The sequence below is a fragment of the Peromyscus maniculatus genome, chromosome 2 (assembly GCF_049852395.1).
Source record: "Peromyscus maniculatus bairdii isolate BWxNUB_F1_BW_parent chromosome 2, HU_Pman_BW_mat_3.1, whole genome shotgun sequence".
Taxonomy (NCBI): Eukaryota; Metazoa; Chordata; class Mammalia; order Rodentia; family Cricetidae; genus Peromyscus; species Peromyscus maniculatus.
The window spans coordinates 95,433,900-95,457,240 of NC_134853.1; the positions used below are offsets into that span (position 1 = coordinate 95,433,900).

Below are 23,341 nucleotides of genomic sequence, written 5' to 3' on the forward strand. Positions count from 1 at the left end.
AAAAGATATGGGTACAGGATTGGGCAGAGACACTTATTATCTCTTTTAAAGGAGAAGCATTTATCTAGAGGAAAATTGAACTCCTTGGACATGTTCCAAACAGTAAGTGCCAGATGTTATTTAGCACTTAGAAGGGCTCATTTTCAGGAGTAATATGGGTGGTGTGGGTAGATGTCAGGGCTCAGCATTATCTTCTCACCCTAAGGCAGTGCCCATGAGGAAGCATAAATGGCTCCCCTTTATCTCCTTGTTGAATGAAAAAAGATATAAATGGTTATAGTTTTCACCCTGCTTATTTCTCTAGTAAGGAGAATTGCAAAAACTATTTTATTGTCTGCATGGGATCAATGATGTTGGTCTAATATTAGTAAGATATGATAATAGAAGAAAACAAAAAAAATGGCCTTAAAAAGTAGCTCTCCTTTTTTTTCCTATTGCCATCTGCCATTCCTTAACGGGTATAGTAATAATGTATCATCAGTACAACATATTAGTTTTTTTTCTATGATCACATACACAAAAAAGTAGGGCAATGTGGAGTCTTTTTGGTTTGTGACAAGCTACAACACGTAAGAAAATAATTAAGATTTACATATGTTTAAGACTTAGTACTAAGGAGGCATCAGGACCCCAGGTTTAAGGAAGCACAGAGCCACCAAGCAAAGACTTCATCTGTGACAGTTACAATCTATCTTAGGAGGAGAGAGAAGAATTGCGGGTATTTGTTTCAGAGAAGACTGGAGTTAGGACTGATGCCTCAGTGGTTAAGATCATCTGTTGCTTGCAGAGGACCTGGGTTAGTTTCCCAGCATCCACATGCCAGCAACAACAGTCTGTAACTCCAGGTCCAGGGATCCTATATCCTCTTCTGGCCTTGGCAAGGATCAGCACAGAAGACATGCATATACATAAATGAAGGCCAAATAGTCATATGCACAAATTAAATAAATATTTTAAAAATTTAAAAAGAGAACAGACTGTAGTGCTGTGAGCACTATTTTCTAATAAGGTGGAATTCTCACATGACAGACGCAGCCTTTGGGTTAGAGTAAGGGTGACTGGGTGGAGGTGTTCCTCCACCCAGACTACTCAAAGATGGTGACTGTGAAGCTGTGTCTTTGTAAGATCTCTAGTCTTGATTGGTGTGTGATGAACTTAACTGTGTGCTAACCAACTGTAGGAAATAATAAGTCCAAGTCATAGGAGATTATAGCCCTACCTAGAGGACACCTTTTGTTATCACCTTTTTTGTACTTTGCCTCCAGTGAGGAAATTCAGCTTTCTATATCTTTGAAAACATTTTCCAGTACATATTGGCCCAGCTGTTCTAGCTTTGAACTGTATCATGACTTATATAAAATAATGCATACCACACCATATTTTGATTGTAAAATTTTGAAAATAACCTGAATGATAATTAAAGGCAAATATGTGAATAAATTTGGATTTGCATATAATGCTATTATAGTTTATAGAAAGTGAGTTTATAGTTTATGGAAAGTGAGTTGTATAAATATTATATCTACCCTATTGAAAGAAAAGGGCAGGTAGAGCTTTACATGAGAGAAATAAAAGAAGCAGTCATGGTTTGATTTAATTTTGAGAGAATAATTAAAGATGCCTCCACATATGTAAGCATATGGGAATATATGTACATGAAGTCACAGAAGTTACAGAAGGATATAAAGAAATTTGTTAATTGTGAGAGGAGAGATTTGCATTTGATAAGATCTTGAACAATGAAAGATCAGGAACAGAGATAAAGTGAAGGAGAACGGCCTACCTATTGTTCTATTTATTAGGCATCTATGTATTTATCTATCTGTCTCTATATTGATCACTTACATTGAGACTACATTATATTAGAAAATTTTAATACAAGATAAAGGAGGAAAAAATACACAAAATAGAGAAAATTATCCTCCTCAATCTTTGGTTCAATTGTTCTTCTCTTGTAAAAATAGTTTTCTGGTAAAAGCATGTTTGGTTGGAAGAAAGGGAAGGGAGAAATGATATAATTATAATCTGAAAGAAAAAGAAAAATAATAAAAAAGTACAATGTTTTATAATGAAAATCAAAATCCATTAGTTTCATAATTTAAAGATTTTTTTCACAAAATCAGATAAATTCTAGGTAATGTTCAGTGATAAAATATCTTACATTCTAGATATGAAGGCTGAATGGCTTGAGACTCGCTGTATTTTTCTAAGTTGCGTTATTGCCCTATGAAAAGTGTCCATTTTTTCCTAGTACTTAAGAAAATATACTACCTTTCATTGTATTTATTTGTGTGTATGTTGTGTACAGTATATGTGCTTGGATGTGTGTATGCATGCACTGTGCACATGCATTTGGAAGCCAGAAGAGGATACTGTTTGTCTTCTTTCAATATGTTCTACTTTTGGGGGGACTCGGGGGAGAGGGTCGGGCTTGCTGGCTGAACCTGAAGCATACCATTTGGCTAAGCTGACTAGCCAGCAAACTCCGGAACCACCAGGGTTGCAGGGTTGCACAGCCATGCTGACTTTCGTGTGTGTGTTAGGAACTTGATCCCAGGTCCTCTTGCTTACATAATAAATGCTTTTCACACTGAGTCATATACTCAGTCCATCCTTTCTTTAATTAGAATTTATTACTTTTTTTTTTTTTTAAAGATAGGGTCTCACTATTTAGCTCTCATTCACATAGAACGCTTGTGTAGACTAGTCTGGCTTCAAACTCGTGGTGATTTTCCTGCCTCTGCTTCCAGAGTACTGGAATACAGACATGCATCACCACATCAAGACCTTCCTTTCTTAAATCTAGGAACACAGGCCCTTGTTGGTAGCAATGTGAAGGTCAGAGGACAACTTGCAGGAGTTGGTTCTCCACCATGCAGGTCTCAGGGACTGAACTCAGGTCATCAGGCTCAGGGACCAACTTCTTCACATGCCAAACTATCTCACCAGCTCAACTGTAAAGTTAGTGTGACAATTATTTTCCATTTGAATTCTCTTCACTATACAGTCAGACTTAAAACTGGTGGTCCTTTCAATGAAACAAATTTAATTACATCCAGAATAGTTCAAACACTGTCCCCTGTCTGGTGATGATTTAACCACTGCATATCTTGAAAGAAGAATTAAAGAATAAAATTCCACTTAACTTCATATATAGCTTATATTATTATATATAATAACAACCTACAAGTGTGTTCATGGTTAACTTCTCTAAAATCTCAGTTATCCTTCAAAGACACCACCTTTTTGGTTTAAGAACACCTGTATAATGGCAATTTATACACTAAAAATTCTTTCATGCATCCAAAACCTGAATGGTGCTTTTTGGCAGTTTGCCTTTCGAATGAGGGTGGGAAATATCAGAGGGTGAAATGTTCTTTTGGAGCTGTGATCTGGAGAGGGATGAAGGTGAGTTGTGATGTGGAAAGACGGGCTTCATCCTTGGTTGCTTGTATTCTGCATTTGCTCTGGATATGTTTCTGTTAAGCTCTTTCTTTGTGTCACCGTCATATGACAGTCTATCAGTTTCTTCCTTACCACACCCCTCCCTTCCCTGCTAGTTGATGAGGCTTCATGGCTGATGTTCCTGTGTGTGTTTGAGTCTGTGATCTGTTGCTGCTTATCTCATGCCTTTTCTTTATGATGTTTCAGCTCATCCACCATATACCATGTGCTTTAGAGTGAAATTCTACCCACATGAACCCTTGAAGATTAAAGAAGAGCTCACAAGGTATTTTTCGTTTTCTGCATATTTACTCTACCACTTGTATCCAGACAGAGCCTCTGCTATCTTAAAGGCTAGACATTCCTGTTATCTTGATCAAAACACCTCCAGGAAGCAGACTTTGGAGTCAGCATTATGCTCCTCTCACTCTTGATGGTCGTGAGACATTTTATAGAGAACCTTTGTCATTGAGAAAGTATTCTCTGTCTGTACAAGAAAGCAATGGTTATGAGAGAGAGGCTCTCAGAGAACTTTTGACAGTGGGGTGCTAACAGTAAGCAGAAGACATGGGCAAATGCAGAGGGCAGCCGTAGACTGTCTTTTGGGTCTAAGCCTTTCTGGAAGGAGAGACTTCTGGACAGAGTGGACAGTTAACTGTTCTGTTTCCACTTAATAAATGACAGATGCCAGGTAGACTTTTCTTCATTTGTACACTCTTCTCAGCCCAATTCTGAACTGTCCACATCTCGGACTTTTCTTTCATCTCTCTTTGCTGGGTTTACATGCAGTTAATCTTGGGAACTTTATTTCCTTGAAAAATTTGGTAAAAGTTGCTGAGCAAGACTCCAAGATGGCCACCTTCTGGATGGATATGTCAAAGAGCTGTTATACACTTAGTTCTTGACAGAGATTCTACTCCTGTGACATCAAAATTGCCATATGTAATTATAGCTAACAATAATCTGCATAGGTCCAGATCCAACAGAAAGGCAGGTACATGTTGTTCTGATTATTGGCAGGTAGAAGGTGAAGATCTTGGCAGATTTTGCTTTTCTGTTATCTGTAGCCTATGGTGATACGTGGACATAAGGAGTGAGGGGAGCAGATAGTTGTTTTATTTGATTAATTTGCCAACAGCTCTTTCATGAGATTTGTGCTGGGAGTTCAGGAGCAGCAAATGAGAGTATATATGCGATGTGAGTGTGTGTGTGTGTGTATACAAGTGTATATGGTGTATATGTGTGCATATTTTTGTGTACATGTGTGCACATATGTATATGTATGTGGGGGGGTATGAGTACCTCTGTGTGTTTGTGTTGTGAATATGAATGTGGGTGTATGTGTTTATTCATGTGTATGAATATATATGAATGTGTATGTGTCTATGTGTGTGTGTGTGTGAAATGTGAAGGAGAAAAGATATGTAACATATTTTAAGTAGTGTTATTTTGCAATCCTTTTTATTTTTTATTTTCATTGGGCTAACTTGATAAACACATTAATTTCAAAAGCACATTTATAATATTAAAAAACTATTACCACCATTGAATTCCAGAATATTTTCACTACCCCATTAGAAAAGCAAAAACAAAAGCACACATTATTTAACAGCAGTTATGATCCGTATCTCCATTCTAGCCCCAGATAATAACTGAGCTATTTTCTATGTCTTTAGATTCATCTATTCCAGATGCCTCATGTCAGGGAAATCATGGAATATGTAGATTTGACTTGATTTAGCCTGACTTTTTAAATTTTTTGTAATTTATTTGATTAATTTTTCCTCAGTTCTAAGTATCTACCCTGATGGAAGAGTACAATGAGTTGGAAAAAATAAATAAATAACATACAACACAACAAAAAATCAAAGTAACATCTTTGACACCATGCCAAACCTCAAATAACAACAATAAAAAACTAGAGAGAATATGCACAAAATAACAAATGACACACCTAAGGCCACACCAAAACTCCAAGACAATTTTTTTAATTGAAAGAGTCCTGGAATGTACTAACAGCATAACTAGAAAAACATATACATACATATGTTTTTATATGTGTGTAATAATACAACACATACATTATTATATACATATATGTATACTATGTGGGTATATATACATATATACACATATGTACATATACCTATATATTGTATTATATATATATTATCTGCATGTATGTATATGTTTATAGTATATTATAAATACATTATATACAAATATGTGTATATATGTAATAACAATAATCAAAGAAAAAAGACTATCATAGTGAGAGAGGTTAGAGGGGTAGTATCTGGGAAGGGCAGGAGGATGGAAATGGAAAGGGGAAAGTGATATAATTCTATTTTAATTAAAAACATAAAAATAATGATTCATTTCTGTCATTTATTTCTCTTTAAATCTCTTTTCTTCTTTTAGTTTATTTTACTTTTGAAATTTGTACATAATTACATTTCTCCCTTCTCCTTCCTCCCTCTAACCCCTTCATATAGCTGTCCTTCAGATTCATGGCCTCTTATTTTAGTAATGGTTATTGCATTCATATACATACAGGTATGTACATATATACTCCTAAATATAACCTGTCCAATCCATATAATATTAATTGTATATATGTTTTTAAGGCTGACCATTTGGTACTGGACAAACAATTTGTGAAGAATCTTTGAACCATACATCACAATCTAATATAAAGAATGAGTCACTTGTTAACAAAAGTCTCATTCAATAATCAAATTCACATAAAATTATAGTTAATAACTAATATCTATCAGTATTTTATTTTTATGCTTAAATATTTTATTGTATATATATCACATTTTTATTCATTTATTAGTTAGTGAACATTTGAACTGTTAATACTTCTTAGTTATAATTAATAATGAACATAAATGTACAAATTTTGATCAGAGCCCAGATGCTGATTTAGTTGAGTCTCGGGTACAATTTAAAATATATAGAATTCGTATTTTTTCATTAATTTTATTTTTTAATTAGTTCTTTGACAAATTTGTAAATAAGTTTTGATTATTTTCAACCTCCCTTCTCCGACTATGCCCATATCTGCTCCACTTCCCTTCCCACCCAATTTTGTGGGGTTTTTTTCCCGAATAAAGACCAGTTTGTATTGCCCAAATATTCTTGGATGTGTAGTCTTCCACTAGAGCACAGTGAATTATCAGGGACTACCTTCTTAGGAAAATAAATAAATAACTCTCTCCCAGCAGCCAACAACTGTCAGTAGCTCTTTTCCTGGTGGTTGGTCTTCATACCCAATTCTCCTTTCCAAGCTGGAATTTGCTCTTAACAAGTCCTATGTACCCTGTCACAACAGCTTTGAGTTCACAAGTACAATTTCCCTTCTGTATCCGAAAGACAATGTTTCTCTGTGGTCATTCACAGTATCTGGGGCTCTTACACTCTTTCTGTCATCTTTGGAAGAGGGAGAGGTGATATACATGTTCCATTAAGGTTGACTATTCTGCAATCTCTTATTCCTTGCACCTTGGCCAGTTGTGGGTCATTGTCCTGATCATCTAGTGCAAACAGAAATATCTTCTCTGATGAAGGTTGAGAGGTACGTTAATCTATGGGTATAATGATAAATTATCAGGATTTGGTTATATGTCTAGCAGTATGAGTAGTAGGCTCTCTCCTAGGGCCTATAACCTGCCTAGTCAGAGTTTCTCAGTTCCATAATGGTGCCAAGTATGGGTTTCATCTTGTGTAGCAGGCCTTAAATCCAATCAGAAAACGGTTAGTGACTTGAATGTTGTTCAAGTCACTATTGGTCCAGTGGGCATGTCTTGCTAGGCCAGGCATTGTGTCTTGTATGGTGCACTGCTGGCTATCATTAATGTTTATTCTGACCTCGTGTAGATTACACAGCTCCTCCCAGCATTTTGAAAGCTAGCCAGTAGAAAAGTTTCCAGGTCCTCACCAGATTGATTTCTAAGATTCAAATATGTGGTGTCATCAGCAGGTAGCTCTTAGCATTAAGTTCTGAGGGGGTAACCAAGAGCATTGACAGTAGCATGCAATGTTTGGGGGTCTTTGTGACCTCACTTGCCAATAACTCCAAAATGTGTAACCTACTCCTAGGACAGAACTTTGTATTTAGCCTGATATAGGATAACTGCCTTTCAACTCCTTTTATGTACGTATATAGATGTATTATTGATGACTCTATAACAGTAGTTTTCAATATGACATTTTGGAAATGTTTTTAATGTTGTTTCTTCATCCTGATTTTTCTTTTATATCCCCCCCTTCCCCATACCTCCTTCTTGCCCCTTAATTCCCCTTTAACCCTTTAAACCAGTGGTTTTTATCACTACTCTCTTGAAAGCCCCTGTCTATGAACACTTTAGTTTCCTAACTTCTATGGGTTACTCCCACTGAGTAAAGAAAACATATATCTAAAGATTCTAGGCTAATGTGTACAAATATTAGGAAAAATGTTATGTTTGTTCTTTCTGGGTAAGCTCCATCCATTTACTTGTGAATTTCATAATAACTGATTAATATTCCATCATATAAATATATCATATTTTCATTGTCCATTCATCTGTTTATAGACATCTAGGCTGTTTCCATTCTTGGCTATTGTGAATAGTGTAGCAACAGACATATTTGAGGAAGTATCTCTGTAGCAGGATATACAGTCTTTTGGGTATATGCCAAAGAATGGTATAGTGCCATATATTAGATCTGTTTACTGTTCTTTGAGGAACCTCCACACTGATTTCCATAGTGGCTGTGTCAGTTTGCACTCACTCCCATCAGCTGTGAATAAGTGCTTTCCATTTCCCTTATCAAAGCCAGCATCTGTCATCATTCGTTTTTTGTATCCATTCTGACTGGGGTAAAATGAAATATCAAAGTATCTTGAATTTGCATTTGTCTGGTGGTTAAGGATAAGAGCCCCACCTCCTCTAGTGATTCTCATGTTCACCTATTATTCAAAGTGTGGTTCATGACACTGAATCACCAGGTAGCTATTGAATATATGAATATCCTGCCTACCTACTGAATCAGAGTAACATTTTAACAATATCTTTGGGTAATAAATGTGCTCATTAAGGTTGGCAGGCTTCAGTGCAGGAAGCTAGTCTAGATTGTCAGTTCAAACTGAGTAATAAAGTTATTAGCTACTTTATCTCTTTAATGCAATTATGGATAAAATGGAAAGAGGTTGTCTTTTGAACCTGTCATGTGTCACTAATACCTTGATTGCTAGAACAATGCATAGTGTAAAATATGTGAGATACAGATCCAAGTAATGAAAACATCAGTAAGCCAATGAATCCTTCATTGTGTCCAATGTGATTTCAGTGAAGTAGCCCCCAGAACTGGCAGTTCCCATGCCCTGGACCAAGAAAAATCTTTATGCTATTAGAACACAAATCTCCCTCTCTGATTTTCCATTTCTTTGACTTATCTTTAATGTGGAATTATGCTTTGGCTCATTGTAAGACTGAGTAAAGAGCAAATTAGTAAGCAGTAGAGGTATTTAGTCAGGGTTTTTTCCAAAGAAACATACAGCAGTGTGTGTGTGTGTGTGTGTGTGTGTGTGTGTGTGTGTGTGTGTGTGTGTGTGTGTGTGTACATGGCTGTGTATGTGTGTTCATATAAAGTTTATTATAATGAATTAGCTTGTATCTTTATGGAGGTTGAAAAGCCCTGCAGTCTTCAGGGGAGAGGCTGCAGAGGGCCAGTGGATTCCATCCAGGTCTAAAGGCCTAATGATAAGGAGTACAAAAGTCAGAATACTCTAGTTCACATTGTCAGATAGAGTAAATTCACTCTCCCTCTACAACACAAAGTAGGGTAATCATCTGCTTTGCTGTTTCACTAACTCAGCTACAAATCATGCACATAAACACGCTTGAAGGAACCCAGAAATCATGGTCCACTTCATATCTGGGTATCCCATGTCCCAGTTACGCAGATGTCCAAAATTAACCATCTCAAAGTTGTAATTGACTGACTGAAAGGTGTTTTTAAGAGTTTCCTTAAGACTGCACAAAAGTGTGGGGGGGTATCCTGTAGGTAAATGTTAAAATTGGCATGAATGGAATATGTTACTTTGATTTAAAAAACAAAACAGACATGATCCTGGAAAGAGTCAATTTGTTTAAAAAAAAAAAAAACATGGAACCTAAAAAGAATTTGGTAAGCATGGATGAACCCAAAAAACAGTAACAAGGGAATGGAAGCCAATGTCTACAAAGTCTCTGGACTTTTTTTAACTATAATGTGCTGTGGATATTGCTCTGTATAAATAAAACACTGATTGGCCAGTTGCCAGACAGAAAGTATAGGCAGGACTAACAGAGAGGAGAATTGAGGGAACAGGAAGGCAGAGAGGGAGAAACTGCCTGCAGTCACCACCAGGACAAGGAAGATAGATGTAAGGTACCAGTAAGCCACGAGCCATGTGGCAAAGTATAGATTAATAGAAATAAGCTGAATATAAGAGTAAGAGCCAGAAAATGATAGGCCTGAGCTAATGACCAAGCAGTTTAAATAATATAAGTGTCTGTATGTTTATTTTATGTGAGCTAAGGGACTGCCAGGGATTAGTGGGACCCGGAGAGAAAACTCTCCAGCTACAATAATGTTCTTTTAAAAGTATTGTGATAACACTTATCAATGCAAAGGTTTCCCTTGTAAATACAGTCTCATGAATTTTCGTATAAAATGAACACATCTTTTCAGCTTTCCTACAAGACAACCCAGGCAGAGTTTTATAGTAGTTGATCCTGCCATAATATAGCCCACTTTTCATTCCGCTTCTCCAGCCCACCTGACCAGCCACATTTGTGCTTCTACAGGTGTCTGAGTTTGTCTGCAGAGAAGCAGAGACCAGATACAATGACTCAAGAGCCCAATCCAAGTGTCAGACAACTGGATTTGGCCTCATACGCAGATTTGTTGTTGTTGGGTTTTTATTGAGTAGTTACTATGATGCTGTCCCTTCTTGAGGAATAATGCATGTATACTAATTGAACTCCGCCCCTGATTAAAAGTAAATATATAGTTTTAAAAAAAATTTCACAAGATACTTGGGACATGGATAAGTTGTGGTTTTCCTTGTGTGGCAGTAGTGACTACTAGACCATGTGTTTCTTGATTATTCTCGAATTTCTTAGAAAGGCTGAGCCCCTTTACCTTTGGAAGTTCACATAAACTTTGGGTTTCTAAATTCTGAAATCTCTACTTCTTTCTGCATGTGCTCATCTAAAGGAAGCTTGACATGTCTAAGCTACTGAAGCTTAGGTGTGGTTCAGGTAAACAGAGCATAAAAATTCCTACTTCCACGCTTCAGCTAAAACTTAAGATGATTATTTCTCCTTTTTTGTTGCAGATACCTTTTATACTTGCAGATTAAAAGAGACATTTTTCATGGTCGACTGTTGTGCTCCTTTTCTGATGCTGCCTATCTGGGTGCTTGTATTGTTCAAGGTGAGTCCAGCCCCTGCACAACCATCCCCACCACTGCAATGAGCTATGGAACTCTACTCTGTTCCTCTCTTCTCTGCTACCTGTTACCATCCTGGCTTTGTCTATGTGGTAATCTAGATATAACTATGTAATTTGCCACAGATTCACCTATTCACTTTCCCTTCCAAGTCATTGGTTGGTCCTGGCAGGAAGCTGAGCTTCAGTGTTTGCCATGCTTTGCTCACATTTGAAGACTTCCAAACCCCAAAGAGTAGAATATAGAGTCTCTTTTTTCTTCAAGGAGTTAGGCCATCATTTTATGAGACTTTCTATATTTACATGGGTATCCTATGTTATGATTCCACCTATCAAATGTGAGGCCTAATAGACATATCAGGGGGTGAAGCCACATCAAGGAAATGGATTTCAAACAAGTAGGTCACTCTTTAATCATATTTCATGTGTGCGTGTATTTCTATAAATTCCTCAGATTTTTCTAGATATATAAGGAGATGAAGAGACCACTAAGTTCACAAATCTATTCAATAAATCTTTTCTCCCTTTTCCTAGTTATTTTGTCAAACATGAATTGAGTTCTTTAAGCTTTGGTGTTCCCTTGTATAAGTTCATCTACACATGGAATTTCATGATACTACTGTGCATTAAGTCAAAGAAAGTTAGGGAATGTAAGAGGTGGCTACTGACTGGGAGGCAGAAGCAAGCAGATCTCTGGGAGTTCAAGGCCAGCCAGATCTACAAAGTGAGTTACAGGACAGCCAGGACTATTACACAGAGAAACCCTGTCTCAAAAAAAAATCAAAAAGAAAGAAAAAAAAAAGAGGTGGCTGCTGTTCATTTTGGGGATGAGCACAGCCCTAGTGTGTCAGAAAGACTGAATGTACTCACTGGACCTGGAGTCTGGATGCTTGTATCCTTTTGCTATAATGCTGGTTTAAAAAAATTCCTTTGAGTGGCCAGGCGGTGGTGGCGCACGCCTTTAATCCCAGCACTCGGGAGGCAGAGGCAGGCGGATCTCTGTGAGTTCGAGGCCAGCCTGGGCTACCAAGTGAGTTCCAGGAAAGGCGCAAAGCTACACAGAGAAACCCTGTCTCGAAAAACAAAAAAACAAAACAAACAAAAAAAAAATTCCTTTGAGTTGGTATGGTTTCTCCTTTTGTAATTAGTTCTTTTGGTTTTTGAGATTATAATATAATTATATCATTTCCACCTTTCCTTTCCTCCATCCAAATCTACCTTTATACCCCACTTTGACCATTTTCAAATTCATGAACTTTTTTTTCAGTATTGTATATATATATATGCTCTGTTTGTGTAATACTATGCATGTTTTCAGGGCTGTCAAATTGGTATTAGATAACCAACTGGTGTGCTTTTCTGGGAGACAAGTATTTCTCCCATCCTCGGTATTTCTTAGTTGCCTGTAGTACTTTTGTATAGGGTTTGGGCCTCTTGAGCTTTCCTCTGTCCAGATCTATTGTAGATGTCCTTATTCAGCAATGTTTAAGCAGTCATGCTGGCGAGAACTCATGGGGAGTAGCTTCAAACAATCTGAAAAGACACAACCTTATGGGAAACCCCTGATCCTCTGGCTCTTACCCTCTTTCCACTGCCTCTTCCACAATATTACCTGAGCCTCGTGTGTGGGGATTGTTTTGTAGATATATCTATGAGGGACAGGCTGTGAAACTCGGTATTTTGATTGGTTTTGGTTTTCTGAGTGGTCTCTCTCCGTTGCAAAGAGAAGTTTCCATGATGAGAAATGAGGACAACACTTACTGTGTACATAAGGGCAAATGTTTAGAATGCAGTAAGCATTATGCTGGCTTAGTAAATTAGCAATTGTAGGTTCTCCTCCAAGATCCATGGCTTCACTAGTCCTAGGTAGTTGGTAGGTTTCTAGTACCAAATATTAGTTTTCTCTAATTGAGCAGGTCTAAAGTTGATTGGAGAGCTATTGATTATCACCAAGGTATGTGTACAACTCACTACTGCACCCTTAGAGTTATTTCACTATGTTGGTCATTGTTGTGGTTAATAGACATCATAGCTGGGTAGGCTTGTTGATTGCATTCCCTCTTTGGAAGGTTACATGATGCCTTATAGTGCTATTAAAGCTAGTCCTCAAGGCTGAAGCTTTCAAGTCAGTTCCAGCTCAGGGGCCTCTGGTCCCTGTTTCTGAAGTGCATGGTGTCTTCAGCCATAGAGATTTACCTTCCTCCTCTGACAGGTAAACAAAGGCAAGAACAATAGTCTGTAATATTTTGTGAGTTTCTTGAACAGCCCTAACCAATGTTTAAAAGATGGTTTCTCATGCCTGCTGTTGGGGTTGTTATAAGATAGTCTTTGGCTCTTGGATGGAGCATGGAAATTTTCATTTAAAGTATACATGTAATACATGGATTTATATGTATTATAGGTTTTTTAAGGTTAATGGTTAATATTATAATTCCTTATCACTCTTTCAGAAATTCTGACAGTTATTTTACCCTCTTCCATAGCTGAAGGTTTTCCTGTGCTCGCCTGGCACCGAGGACATTAGCTCAGACTTATTACTGACTAGCTTTTACACTTAAATTAACCCATAATTCTATTTTATGTTTAGCCACATGGCTTGGTACCTTTTTCCAATTTTGCCTTCACATCTTGCTTCCTCTGTGTCTGGCTGGTGACTCCTGACTCAGCCTTTCTCTTCCCAGAATTTTTTTCTCTGCTTGTCCTGCCTATACTTCCTGCCTGGCTACTGACCAATCAGCACTTCATTTATTAACCAATCAGAGCAACACATTCACAGCATAGAGAGTGATATCTACAACCTCTTCTCTCATTCTGTAGTTATCTCCCTCTCCCATTTTTAATCAGAGCATCCCCTGTTTTTCCCTTTTCCCATTTCCACATCAGATCACTTAAACTCTTCTATTCCCATCTTTATTGTGCCCCTAGCCTTGCATCCCTGCAATGATCCCTAGTTACTTTCTTGATTTTTGCACTTAGTCTATGATACATACTCATATCTGAAAATTTGAAGCTATGAGCCTCAGATGAGAAAGAACATGGGATACTTGTTTGTCTTTTGGGGACTGGGTTACCTTATTCAATATAATTTGTTTTTAGATCCACACATTTACTTTCAGAGACCATTTCATGTTTCTTTACAGCTGAATAGTATACCATGGTATATGTGTACCATATTTTTCATCATGCATTAATCAGGTAAAACATTTAGGTTGTTTCCATTTCATAACTATTGTAAATAGAGCATCAAAGACCATGGATGAACAAGTGTCTGGGGAATAGGATATTCAGTCATTTGGGATTATGACAAGCAATATAGATTTGGGATTTATTTTTAAAGTATTCTCTACATTGATTTCTAGATTGGCTAAATCAGTTTATAAGCCTGCCAACAATGAATGAAGATTCCACTTTTCCCACACCCTACTCAGCATTTGTTGTTGGTTGTTGATCTTGGCCATTTTCACATGAGTAGATGAAATCTCAAAGTTGTTTAAATTTGCATTTCCCTTATTACTAGGGATGATAATTTTTAAGCTATTTTTCTTCTTTTTCTTCTTCTTCCTCCTCTTCTTCTTGAGAACTCTCTGTTTATAGCCCAGTCCAACTTTTTGAATGGGTTGGATTTTTGTTGGTGGCAGTGGTGGTTTTATTTACTTTTTTGCTTTTGAATCTTTGAGGTTTTTTTTAGTTCTTTATATATTCTGGATATTAATCCTCTGTCAGATATGTAGCTGTGGAATATTCCTTCCTATTCTGTGGGCTTCTCTTCATATGTTTGCTTCTTTAGCTATGCAGAAGTTTTTTAGTTTTATGAAGCCCCACTTGAAAGTTAATGGTCTTAATTCCTGGGCAAATGAAGTCCTATTCAGGAAGTTTTCTACAGTGAGATCTGGCCTGTAGCTTTCTTTTGTTAGATACATATCTGATAAGGACAAAGAAAGTTTGGGCAGAAAGAAGAATGAGTAGGTGGGTTGGTCCTAGAATTAGGAACTAGCTTAGGTGGAATTATGTCATGTGAACAAAGGGTACTAGACTGATATGCATCCTGGTCCATTTCTGGAAGGTGAGTGTAGACCTGGATGGGAGGAGAGGTTGAACGTGGCATGGGGAAGCCTGTGGGTTAGAGAACACAGTGGGAAGGTCCTAGAAGAAGCCTAGAGATTAGTTGTGGTATAGCCAAGAGTAGCCAGACTAGGATAGGACACTGGACATGGGACCCAGGGTAGACCTGGAGAGTTAGCATGGGTATGTGGAGATCAGAGGCACAGAGTCACCTAGCTAAACCTTGGAGAAGAATGTGCACAGTCTGGCTGGGTGAAGGTTCGATGTGACATGGAAGAGCCTGTGGATTGGAAGGCATCCAGGTCAAGTTCTAGAGAAGCCTAGAGGTTGGTTGTGATACGAGTAAGGATGCTAGACAATGTGGAATCTGGGACAGCCCTGGCAGGTCAAGGAGGGTGCCTAGAAAAGAACATCAGGCAAAATTTCCAGGCTAGACACTGGAGAAGGATCACTTTTATTGTTAAAATAGATTTTGAAGGAAGGTGGCCTGAGGGACAGAGGCAAGGATGGGCCCAATACATAAATGAAGAAGAATTCATTCTGTTCTCCTGGACCTGTTGTAAGGCAGCTGGCCACAAGGATTCCTTATGTAACTCTAGTGTTCTAGCAAGTTTTAGCATAGATTCTTTTGGTTTTAATTTATTACATTTATTTATTGTTATATGTGCATGTATGTGTCTACAGATATATATGTGTAGGTGTGTACATATTATGGCATGCATTTGGAAGTCAGAGAACAAATTACAGCACACAGAACTTGTTTTATCCTTCCACAATGTAGGTCCTGGGAATCTACCTCATATGAGTTGGCAGCAATTGCCTTAACTTCTGAGCCATCTCACTAGCCCTATATTATGAACTCTAATGACCTATTTATGGGAAGAAAAGATGAGGGAGAAAGAGGAAGACAGTAAGGCAAGGAGGGGGTGGTAAATCACTGTGGGTTTTACAGTAACTCTACAGACAGTACAAAAGAAAACACACAAGAAACAAAAAAAAGGAAATCAAAGCAAACAAAAAATGAAACCCAATGTGACAAAATAGTGCTGAAACAAAATAAAACTTGGCTTATGGAGCACATTCTCATTTAAAGCATCAGAGGTTCCTCTGTGTTATCACTCTTCTCATTGTATGTTCTACCTGCACAATCCTTTCCCAGCAGCTCAAGACAGAATATTCTTGGTCTAAGAAACTATTGGCTGGGAATATGACCTTCAGAAAACATTCTGATAGGAACTTGTCCTGGAAATATTGAGAGTTTGTGTTGGCTGATTACTCCTGGGTGTGGGGCCAGCTCTAGAGTATTCTTGATATAGTAAGTATCATTTTTCTCAAGGAAACTTAATTTCCTTCTTCTAGCAGCAGCCACCAAATGTCAATGTCTCCCAAGCTAGCAGTCTGATTCTGTGTCTACATCTCCTACTCCATGCTGGGATTTTGTCGACTTGAGTTTGTGCAGATCTTGTGTATGTTGTTGCAATTGCTGTGAGTTCATATGTGTTTCTGCCTTGTTTAATCTAGAAAATACTGTTTCCTTATAGTCTTTCATCACCACCACCAAAGTTTTTGGAATTTTTTTTTTTTTTTTTTTTTTTTTTGGTTTTTCGAGACAGGGTTTCTCTGTGTAGCTTTGCGCCTTTCCTGGAACTCACTTGGTAGCCCAGGCTGGCCTCGAACTCACAGAGATCCGCCTGGCTCTGCCTCCCGAGTGCTGGGATTAAAGGCGTGCGCCACCACCGCCCGGGAATTTTTTTTTAACTTTTAAATTCATAAGCCTTGTATATATTCTATAATGTTTTATTTATCCTTTGAGAATTTTAAACAGTGAGTTCTGATCACACTCATCCCTGCCTCTATGTCCTTCCAGATCTTCCCCTGCTACATATCCACCCATCTTCATGTTTCTCCCCAACTCCCTTCTTCTCCCCTCCCTCCAGACTGTGTATGCTGTCTCAATCTCTGTGAGTTTCCTTTTTTAATCTAGAAAACAGTTTCTTGAAGTTATCCACTGCCCTGGATCTTTCAGTATTTCCATTCATTTTCCACATTGATCCCTGAGCTTTGAGGGGAGACATATGATGTACACATGCCATGTAGGGCTGAGAACCCTGAAGTTTCTTTTTTCTGAATACTCTGCAGTTATGTGTCTCTATGTTAATTGTTTCTTTGATGAGAGTTGACCTATATTCATTTATGAGAATAATAAGAGTAGGTTTTATACTAAGTTTTACCAATGTCCTATCTAGTCACACGTTCTTAACCATACTGACAATGGGTTCCATCTTTTGGAGTGGTCCTTAAGTCCATTTTTTTTTTTTTACAAAAAGGTTGTTATCATAACATTTGTGCTGCTATTGCATCATTTGGCATATCTTGCCAGGCAGGTTATTATCTAGGCTTATAGAGTTCAGAACTTGATGATATTAATGATTGTCTCCTTCAGCAGCATTCACAGCAAACTCCAGCACTATGAAAGCTAGTCAGTAGGAATGAAACTTCCAGTTGATTACCAGCTAGATTTCTCCATGTTCTGTAACTCAGGCATGTGATATCTTCATCAATAGGTTCTTATTGGTTATTGTCCACTTCTGGAGAATAACCAATAGCATTGGAAATAGCTTATAATGCCTGGGGAGAGGTCTACGAGAACTCATTGGCCAATAACTCAAAAAGAGGCAGCCCAATCCTGGTACTAGGAGTTTAATTTCCTAGCATATGGCATCTAGTTTTAATCTACCCCAATATATAGTAAATCATAATGATTTTACTGTTAGTTGTTCCTTCCCCAAGACTTCTCTATCCTCCCTTTCCCGCCCCAATCCAACTTAATCTTTCTTGTTTTGCCCATTGCTCCTTTGTAACATTATATTCTATTTCATCTGTCTTGAAAAAAACCATCCTCCACATGGGCTCCTTATTATTTGTCTAACTTCTATGGATATTCCAAATGAAACATATGTATTTAAAATTTAATAGCTAACTTCCATATGTAAGAGAAAACATGCATTTTTTTTGTCTTTATGAATTTTGTTATACTCAAAGTTACTGTTCCCAGTTCCATTCATTTATGTGCAAATTTTATTTCTTAACAGCTTGAATAATCTTCTATTGTGTATGTGAAACATTTCTATGCACCATTAGTTGATGGAGATCTAGACTGTTTCCATTTGATGAATATTGTGAATAAAGCATCAATGAACATAAATGAGTATGCATCTCTGTAGCAACAAAATCTATTAGATATATGTTCAAGAGTGGTATAGATAGAATTCAAAGAAGTACTAACAATAACACTCCTCAAAATATTCTGCAAAACAAAAACTTGAAGGAAAACTTTAAAATTCTTTTTTATAAAGCCAGTATTATCTTAATACCCATACCAGACAAACACGAATAAAAAATGGAAGATTATAGGCCAACATATCTGATGAGCATAGCACCAAAATTCTCAATAAAACACTTCCAAATTAAATTTAAAAAACATATCAGAAAGATTATCCACTATAATCAAGTTAACTTCATCTAAGTGCTGCATGAATGGTTCAACATAGTAAATATTTTTTAAAATAATCCAAAAAATAAATACACTAAATGCCATTTCATTAAATGCAGAAAAGGACTTTAACAGAAACAAATATTTCTTCATGACAAAGTCCTAATGAAAATAAGGAAACAAGTGGCACATCTTAACATTATGAAGGCAATTTACAAGCTCAGGACCAACATCATTCTAACTGGAGAAAAAGTTAAACCATTTCCACTAAAACTAGAAACAAGACAAGGATATCTACTGGCTCCGTTCCTATTCAATATGCTATTCAAAGTCCTGGCTAAAGCAGTGAGAGAAGTGAAGGAAATCCAGAGGATACAAATAGGAAAGAAGAAAGTAAGTCAAAGTATCCTATTTTGCAAATGATATGATCTTATGCATAAAAGACTATAAAGATTCCATCAGCTCATAAATACGTTCAGCAAAGAAGCAGATTACAATATTAAGGCAAAAAAACAGTAGCCTTCTTATATACAAACAACAAACAGACCAAGGAAGATATAAGGAAAATAATACCACTCACAATGGGCTGAATAAAAAGTGAAATACATTGGAACAAACCTAACAAAGAGGTGAAAGATTTATATAATAAAAACTTAAATGAATTGAAGGAGATACCCATTCGTGGCTTGCTAGGATTAGCATTTTGAAAATGACCATCCAATTGAAAGCAGTTTACAGTTTACAACCCCATTTAAAATTCAAACATAATTTTTTGAAAAAAAAATTAAATCTGAGCCGGGCGGTGGTGGCGCACGCCTTTAATCCCAGCACTCGGGAGGCAGAGGCAGGAGGATCTCTGTGAGTTCAAGGCCAGCCTGGGCTACCAAGTTGAGTTCCAGGAAAGGCACAAAGCTACACAGAGAAACCCTGTCTCGAAAAACCAAAAAAAAAAAAACAAAAAACCATTAAATCTGAAATTTAATATGGAAACAAAAAATCTCAAGACAGCAATAACAACACTGAAAAAAAACTTTAGATATCACCATTCCTGGTTTTTAATTATACTGCACGGTTACAGTAAAAAAGACAGTATGTTAATAGAATAAAGACAGATACATTGATCAATGGAATAAAATTGAGGACCCAGACACATATTTACATACCTTGAGACACCTGATTTTTTTTTTTGCAGATTTGAAAGATACACACTAAAGAAAATATAACATTTTTAAAAAATATTACTCATGAAACTGGATAGACGTATGTAAGTGAAGAAAACTAGATGTATATCTTTTGCTCTGCACAAAACTAAACTCCATATAGATTGAGGACCTCAACATAAGACCTGATAATTTGACACAGATCTTTTCCTTCATACTTCCTAACCGCCCAACCCCTTTGTCTCATCCACCAATCCCCATAGGTATTCTATGGGAACCTGCCAGCCAAGCCAGCCAGAGGAGGTGGCAGGTAGGTGAGCATGTAGCAGGTACATGATCCTTATATCTCCTCCACTTCCTCATCTATAAATCTAGTCCCCCAGTCACCTCCCCAGATCAGTAGCACACCACCTGCTGTGGCTTTGCCTCCCTGTCTGCTCCCATTCTCAAGGGACTAAGCAGATCCTGGTGGCATACCTTGCTTTCCTCCTTCCTATGATTCCCTTGGCCCCCTTTCTATCCCATCCCCATTTTTAAGTGTCAGCACTCTGTACCTACAAACACATTTATCCAGAACCTCAGTGGCCACACCTGGAAAGATCTAAGAAGCATTCCCTATCAGGAAACTCACACAGCTACTATAATTTCCTACTAACCAGCAAGGGCAACAGAAACCAAAGAAGAGAATGCCCACCAACAAAGATAAGTCCAGACATTAGCAACTAGTATTATAATAATCTCAAATCCTGATGCTTAGATGCCAGTGTAAAAACACAATCAGTAACTGTCAGGACAATGCGTCTCCAGTAGAGTCCAGCAACCCTATTACAGTAGGCTCTGAGAAAAGCAATATAGCTGAAGTAAAAGAAAGGAACTTCAAAATTGCCTTTATGAATATATTATAAATGTCATCAAAGAGAAAGTTAATAAACTCCTTAAAGAAATACAGGCAAACACAAACAAACAATGAAAGAAAATGAAGAAAACTGTTCAAGACCTGAAAATGGAGATAGAATCAATAAAGAAAATCCAGACTGAGGGAATTCTATAAATGAAAACTTTAGGAATTCAAGCAAGAACTACAGAGACAAGTTCCACCAACAAAATAGAGGAGATGAAAGACAGAATCTCAGGAATTTAAGATACAATAGAAGAAATTGGTACACCAGTCAAAGAAAATCTTATATCTGAAATCTCCTGACATAAAACATCCAGGAATTCTCAGATATTATGAAAGCATCAAATCTAAGAAAAATGGGAATCGAGGAAGGAGAATCCCATCTTAAAGACACAGAAAAAAAATTAACAAAATCATAGAAGAAAAATGTCCTAACCTAAAGGAAGAAATGCCTACAAAGGTACAAGAAGCATATAGAATGCTAAATAGACTGGACAAGAAAAGAAAGTCTCCTAAGCTCATAACAATCAAAACATTAAATGTGATGAACAAAGAAGGAATACTAAAATCTGCAAAGGGAAAAGACAAAGTAATGTATAAAGGTAGACCTATTAGAATTAATCTTTACTGCTCAGTGGAGCTTGTAAGAGCCAGAAGGGTCTGTCTATAAGTGCAACCCCACATAGGTGATAGAAGGAAGACTTTAACCTGAAGAGGTTAACCCAAGAAAACACAGGAATAGATATAAGCAGAACACCAAATCAAAAGGGAGGAACACCACAACAACAAAGTAATGGGAATCAACAAATGCTGCTCATTGATAACTCTTAAAATCAATGGTCACAATTGCCCAATAAAAAGATATAGACTAACAGAGAAGATTAGAAAACAGGATCCATCCTTCTGCTGCATCTAGGAAATACAGCTCAACATTAAGGATGGACATCATCTCAAGTTAAATGGATAGAAAAAGGTATTCCAAGAAAATGGGCATAAGACAAGCCAGTGTAGCTATTTTAATATTCATCAAAATAGACTTCAAACCAAAACTAATCAGAAGAGATAGAGAAGGATACTAAATATTCACCCAAGGAAAAATCCCCCAACAGAATATTGCAGTTCTTAACATCTATGCATCAAACACAAAGACACCCAAGTTCATAAAAGAAATACTTCTACAGTTTAAATCACATATTGACCCTCACACAGTGATAGTGAGTGACTTCAGTACTCCACTCTAATCAATAGGCAGGTCATCTAGACAAAAACTAAACAGAGATACACTGGACCTAACTGGTGTCATAAACCAATGGACCTAACAGATATTTACAGAACATTTCACTTAAACACAAAAGAATATACCTTCATTTCAGAAGTTTATGATATGAACATTCTCCAAAACTGACACAAAGCAAGTCTCAACAGATACAAGAAAATTGGAATAACACCCTGCATCCTATCTGATCACCATTAATTAAGATTGTATATCAACAACAACAGAAAGCTTACAAACTCATGGAAAATGAACAATGGATTCCTGGATATAAAATGGGTTGAGGCAGAGATGAAGAAATATATGAAATCTTTAGAATTGAATAAAAACAAAATACAGCATACCCAAACTTATGAAGCAATGAAGGCAGTACTAAGAGGCAACTTCATGGGACTAAGTACCTACAAAAAAAAAGAACAAAGAGCTCTCATAGTAGTAACTTAACAACACACCTGAAAGTTCTACCACAAAAAGAAGAAATAACACTAAAAAGGAATATATGGCAAGAAATACTCAAACTCAGGGCTGAAATCAAACAGAAACAAACAAGAAATACAAAGACTCAATGAAACAAAGAGTTAATTATTTGAGAAAATCAATAAGTTTTGCAAATACTTAGCCAAATTAACTAAAAGTCAGAGAGAAACGATGAAAATTAATAAAACTAGAGATGAGAAGGGGACGTAAAAACAGACACAAAGGAAATCCAGAGAATCATAAAGACATACTTGAAAAAAACTGTACTCCATCCAGTTGGAAAACTTAAAAGAAATGGGTAATTTTCTCTATATTTATCACCAACTAATGCTAAATCAAGATCAGGAAAGAAATATAAACAGAGCTATAATACCTAATAAAATAGAAGCAGTAATTAAAAAATCTACCAACCCTCCCCCGTCCCCCCCCACACACACACACACAATGTCCAGGTTGTAGCCCAGAGTTCTATCAGACATTCAAAGAAGAGTTAACCTCAATAATACACAAATGATTCCACAATATAGAAACACAAGGAACATTGGCTAATTCTTTTTAGAAGGTAACAGTCACCCTGATACCTAAAGCACACATAGACCCAACAAAGAAAGAGACCAATTTCCTTTATGAACATAGATGTAAAAATACTCAATAAAATGTTGCAAAGCAAACCCATGAACACATCCATCATGACCAAGTAGACTTCATCCAATAGGTACGTGGATCATTCAACATATGTAAATCTATAAATATAATGAAATATAAACAAAATGAAAGACAAAAAATGATCATTTCATTAGAAGAAGAAAAGGCCCTTGACAAAATTCAACCCCCTTCATGATAAAAGTCCTGGAGAGATTAGGGATACAAGAGACATACCTCAACATAATAAAGTCATTGTACAGAAATCCCATAGTCAACATCAAATTAAATGAAGAGAAACTCATAGTATTTCCACTAAAGTCAAGAACAAAATAAGATTGTCCAGTCTTTCCATACCTGTGCAACATAGTGCTTAAAATCTTAGCTGGAGCAATAAGACAATTGAT

At 36.9% G+C, this 23,341-nt stretch overlaps 1 protein-coding gene across 2 annotated transcripts in view; it reads left to right on the top strand.

Moving 5' to 3' along the window:
* Frmd3 (FERM domain containing 3) overlaps window positions 1-23,341 on the top strand; it is a 219,931-nt gene that overhangs the window by 117,321 nt on the left and 79,269 nt on the right. For both annotated transcript variants that reach the window (XM_006981403.4, XM_006981404.4), the window contains exons 4-5: window positions 3,652-3,730; window positions 10,817-10,914. In XM_006981403.4, coding sequence (XP_006981465.1) covers window positions 3,652-3,730; window positions 10,817-10,914 — 177 coding nt within the window. The remainder of the gene's footprint in view (window positions 1-3,651; window positions 3,731-10,816; window positions 10,915-23,341) is intronic.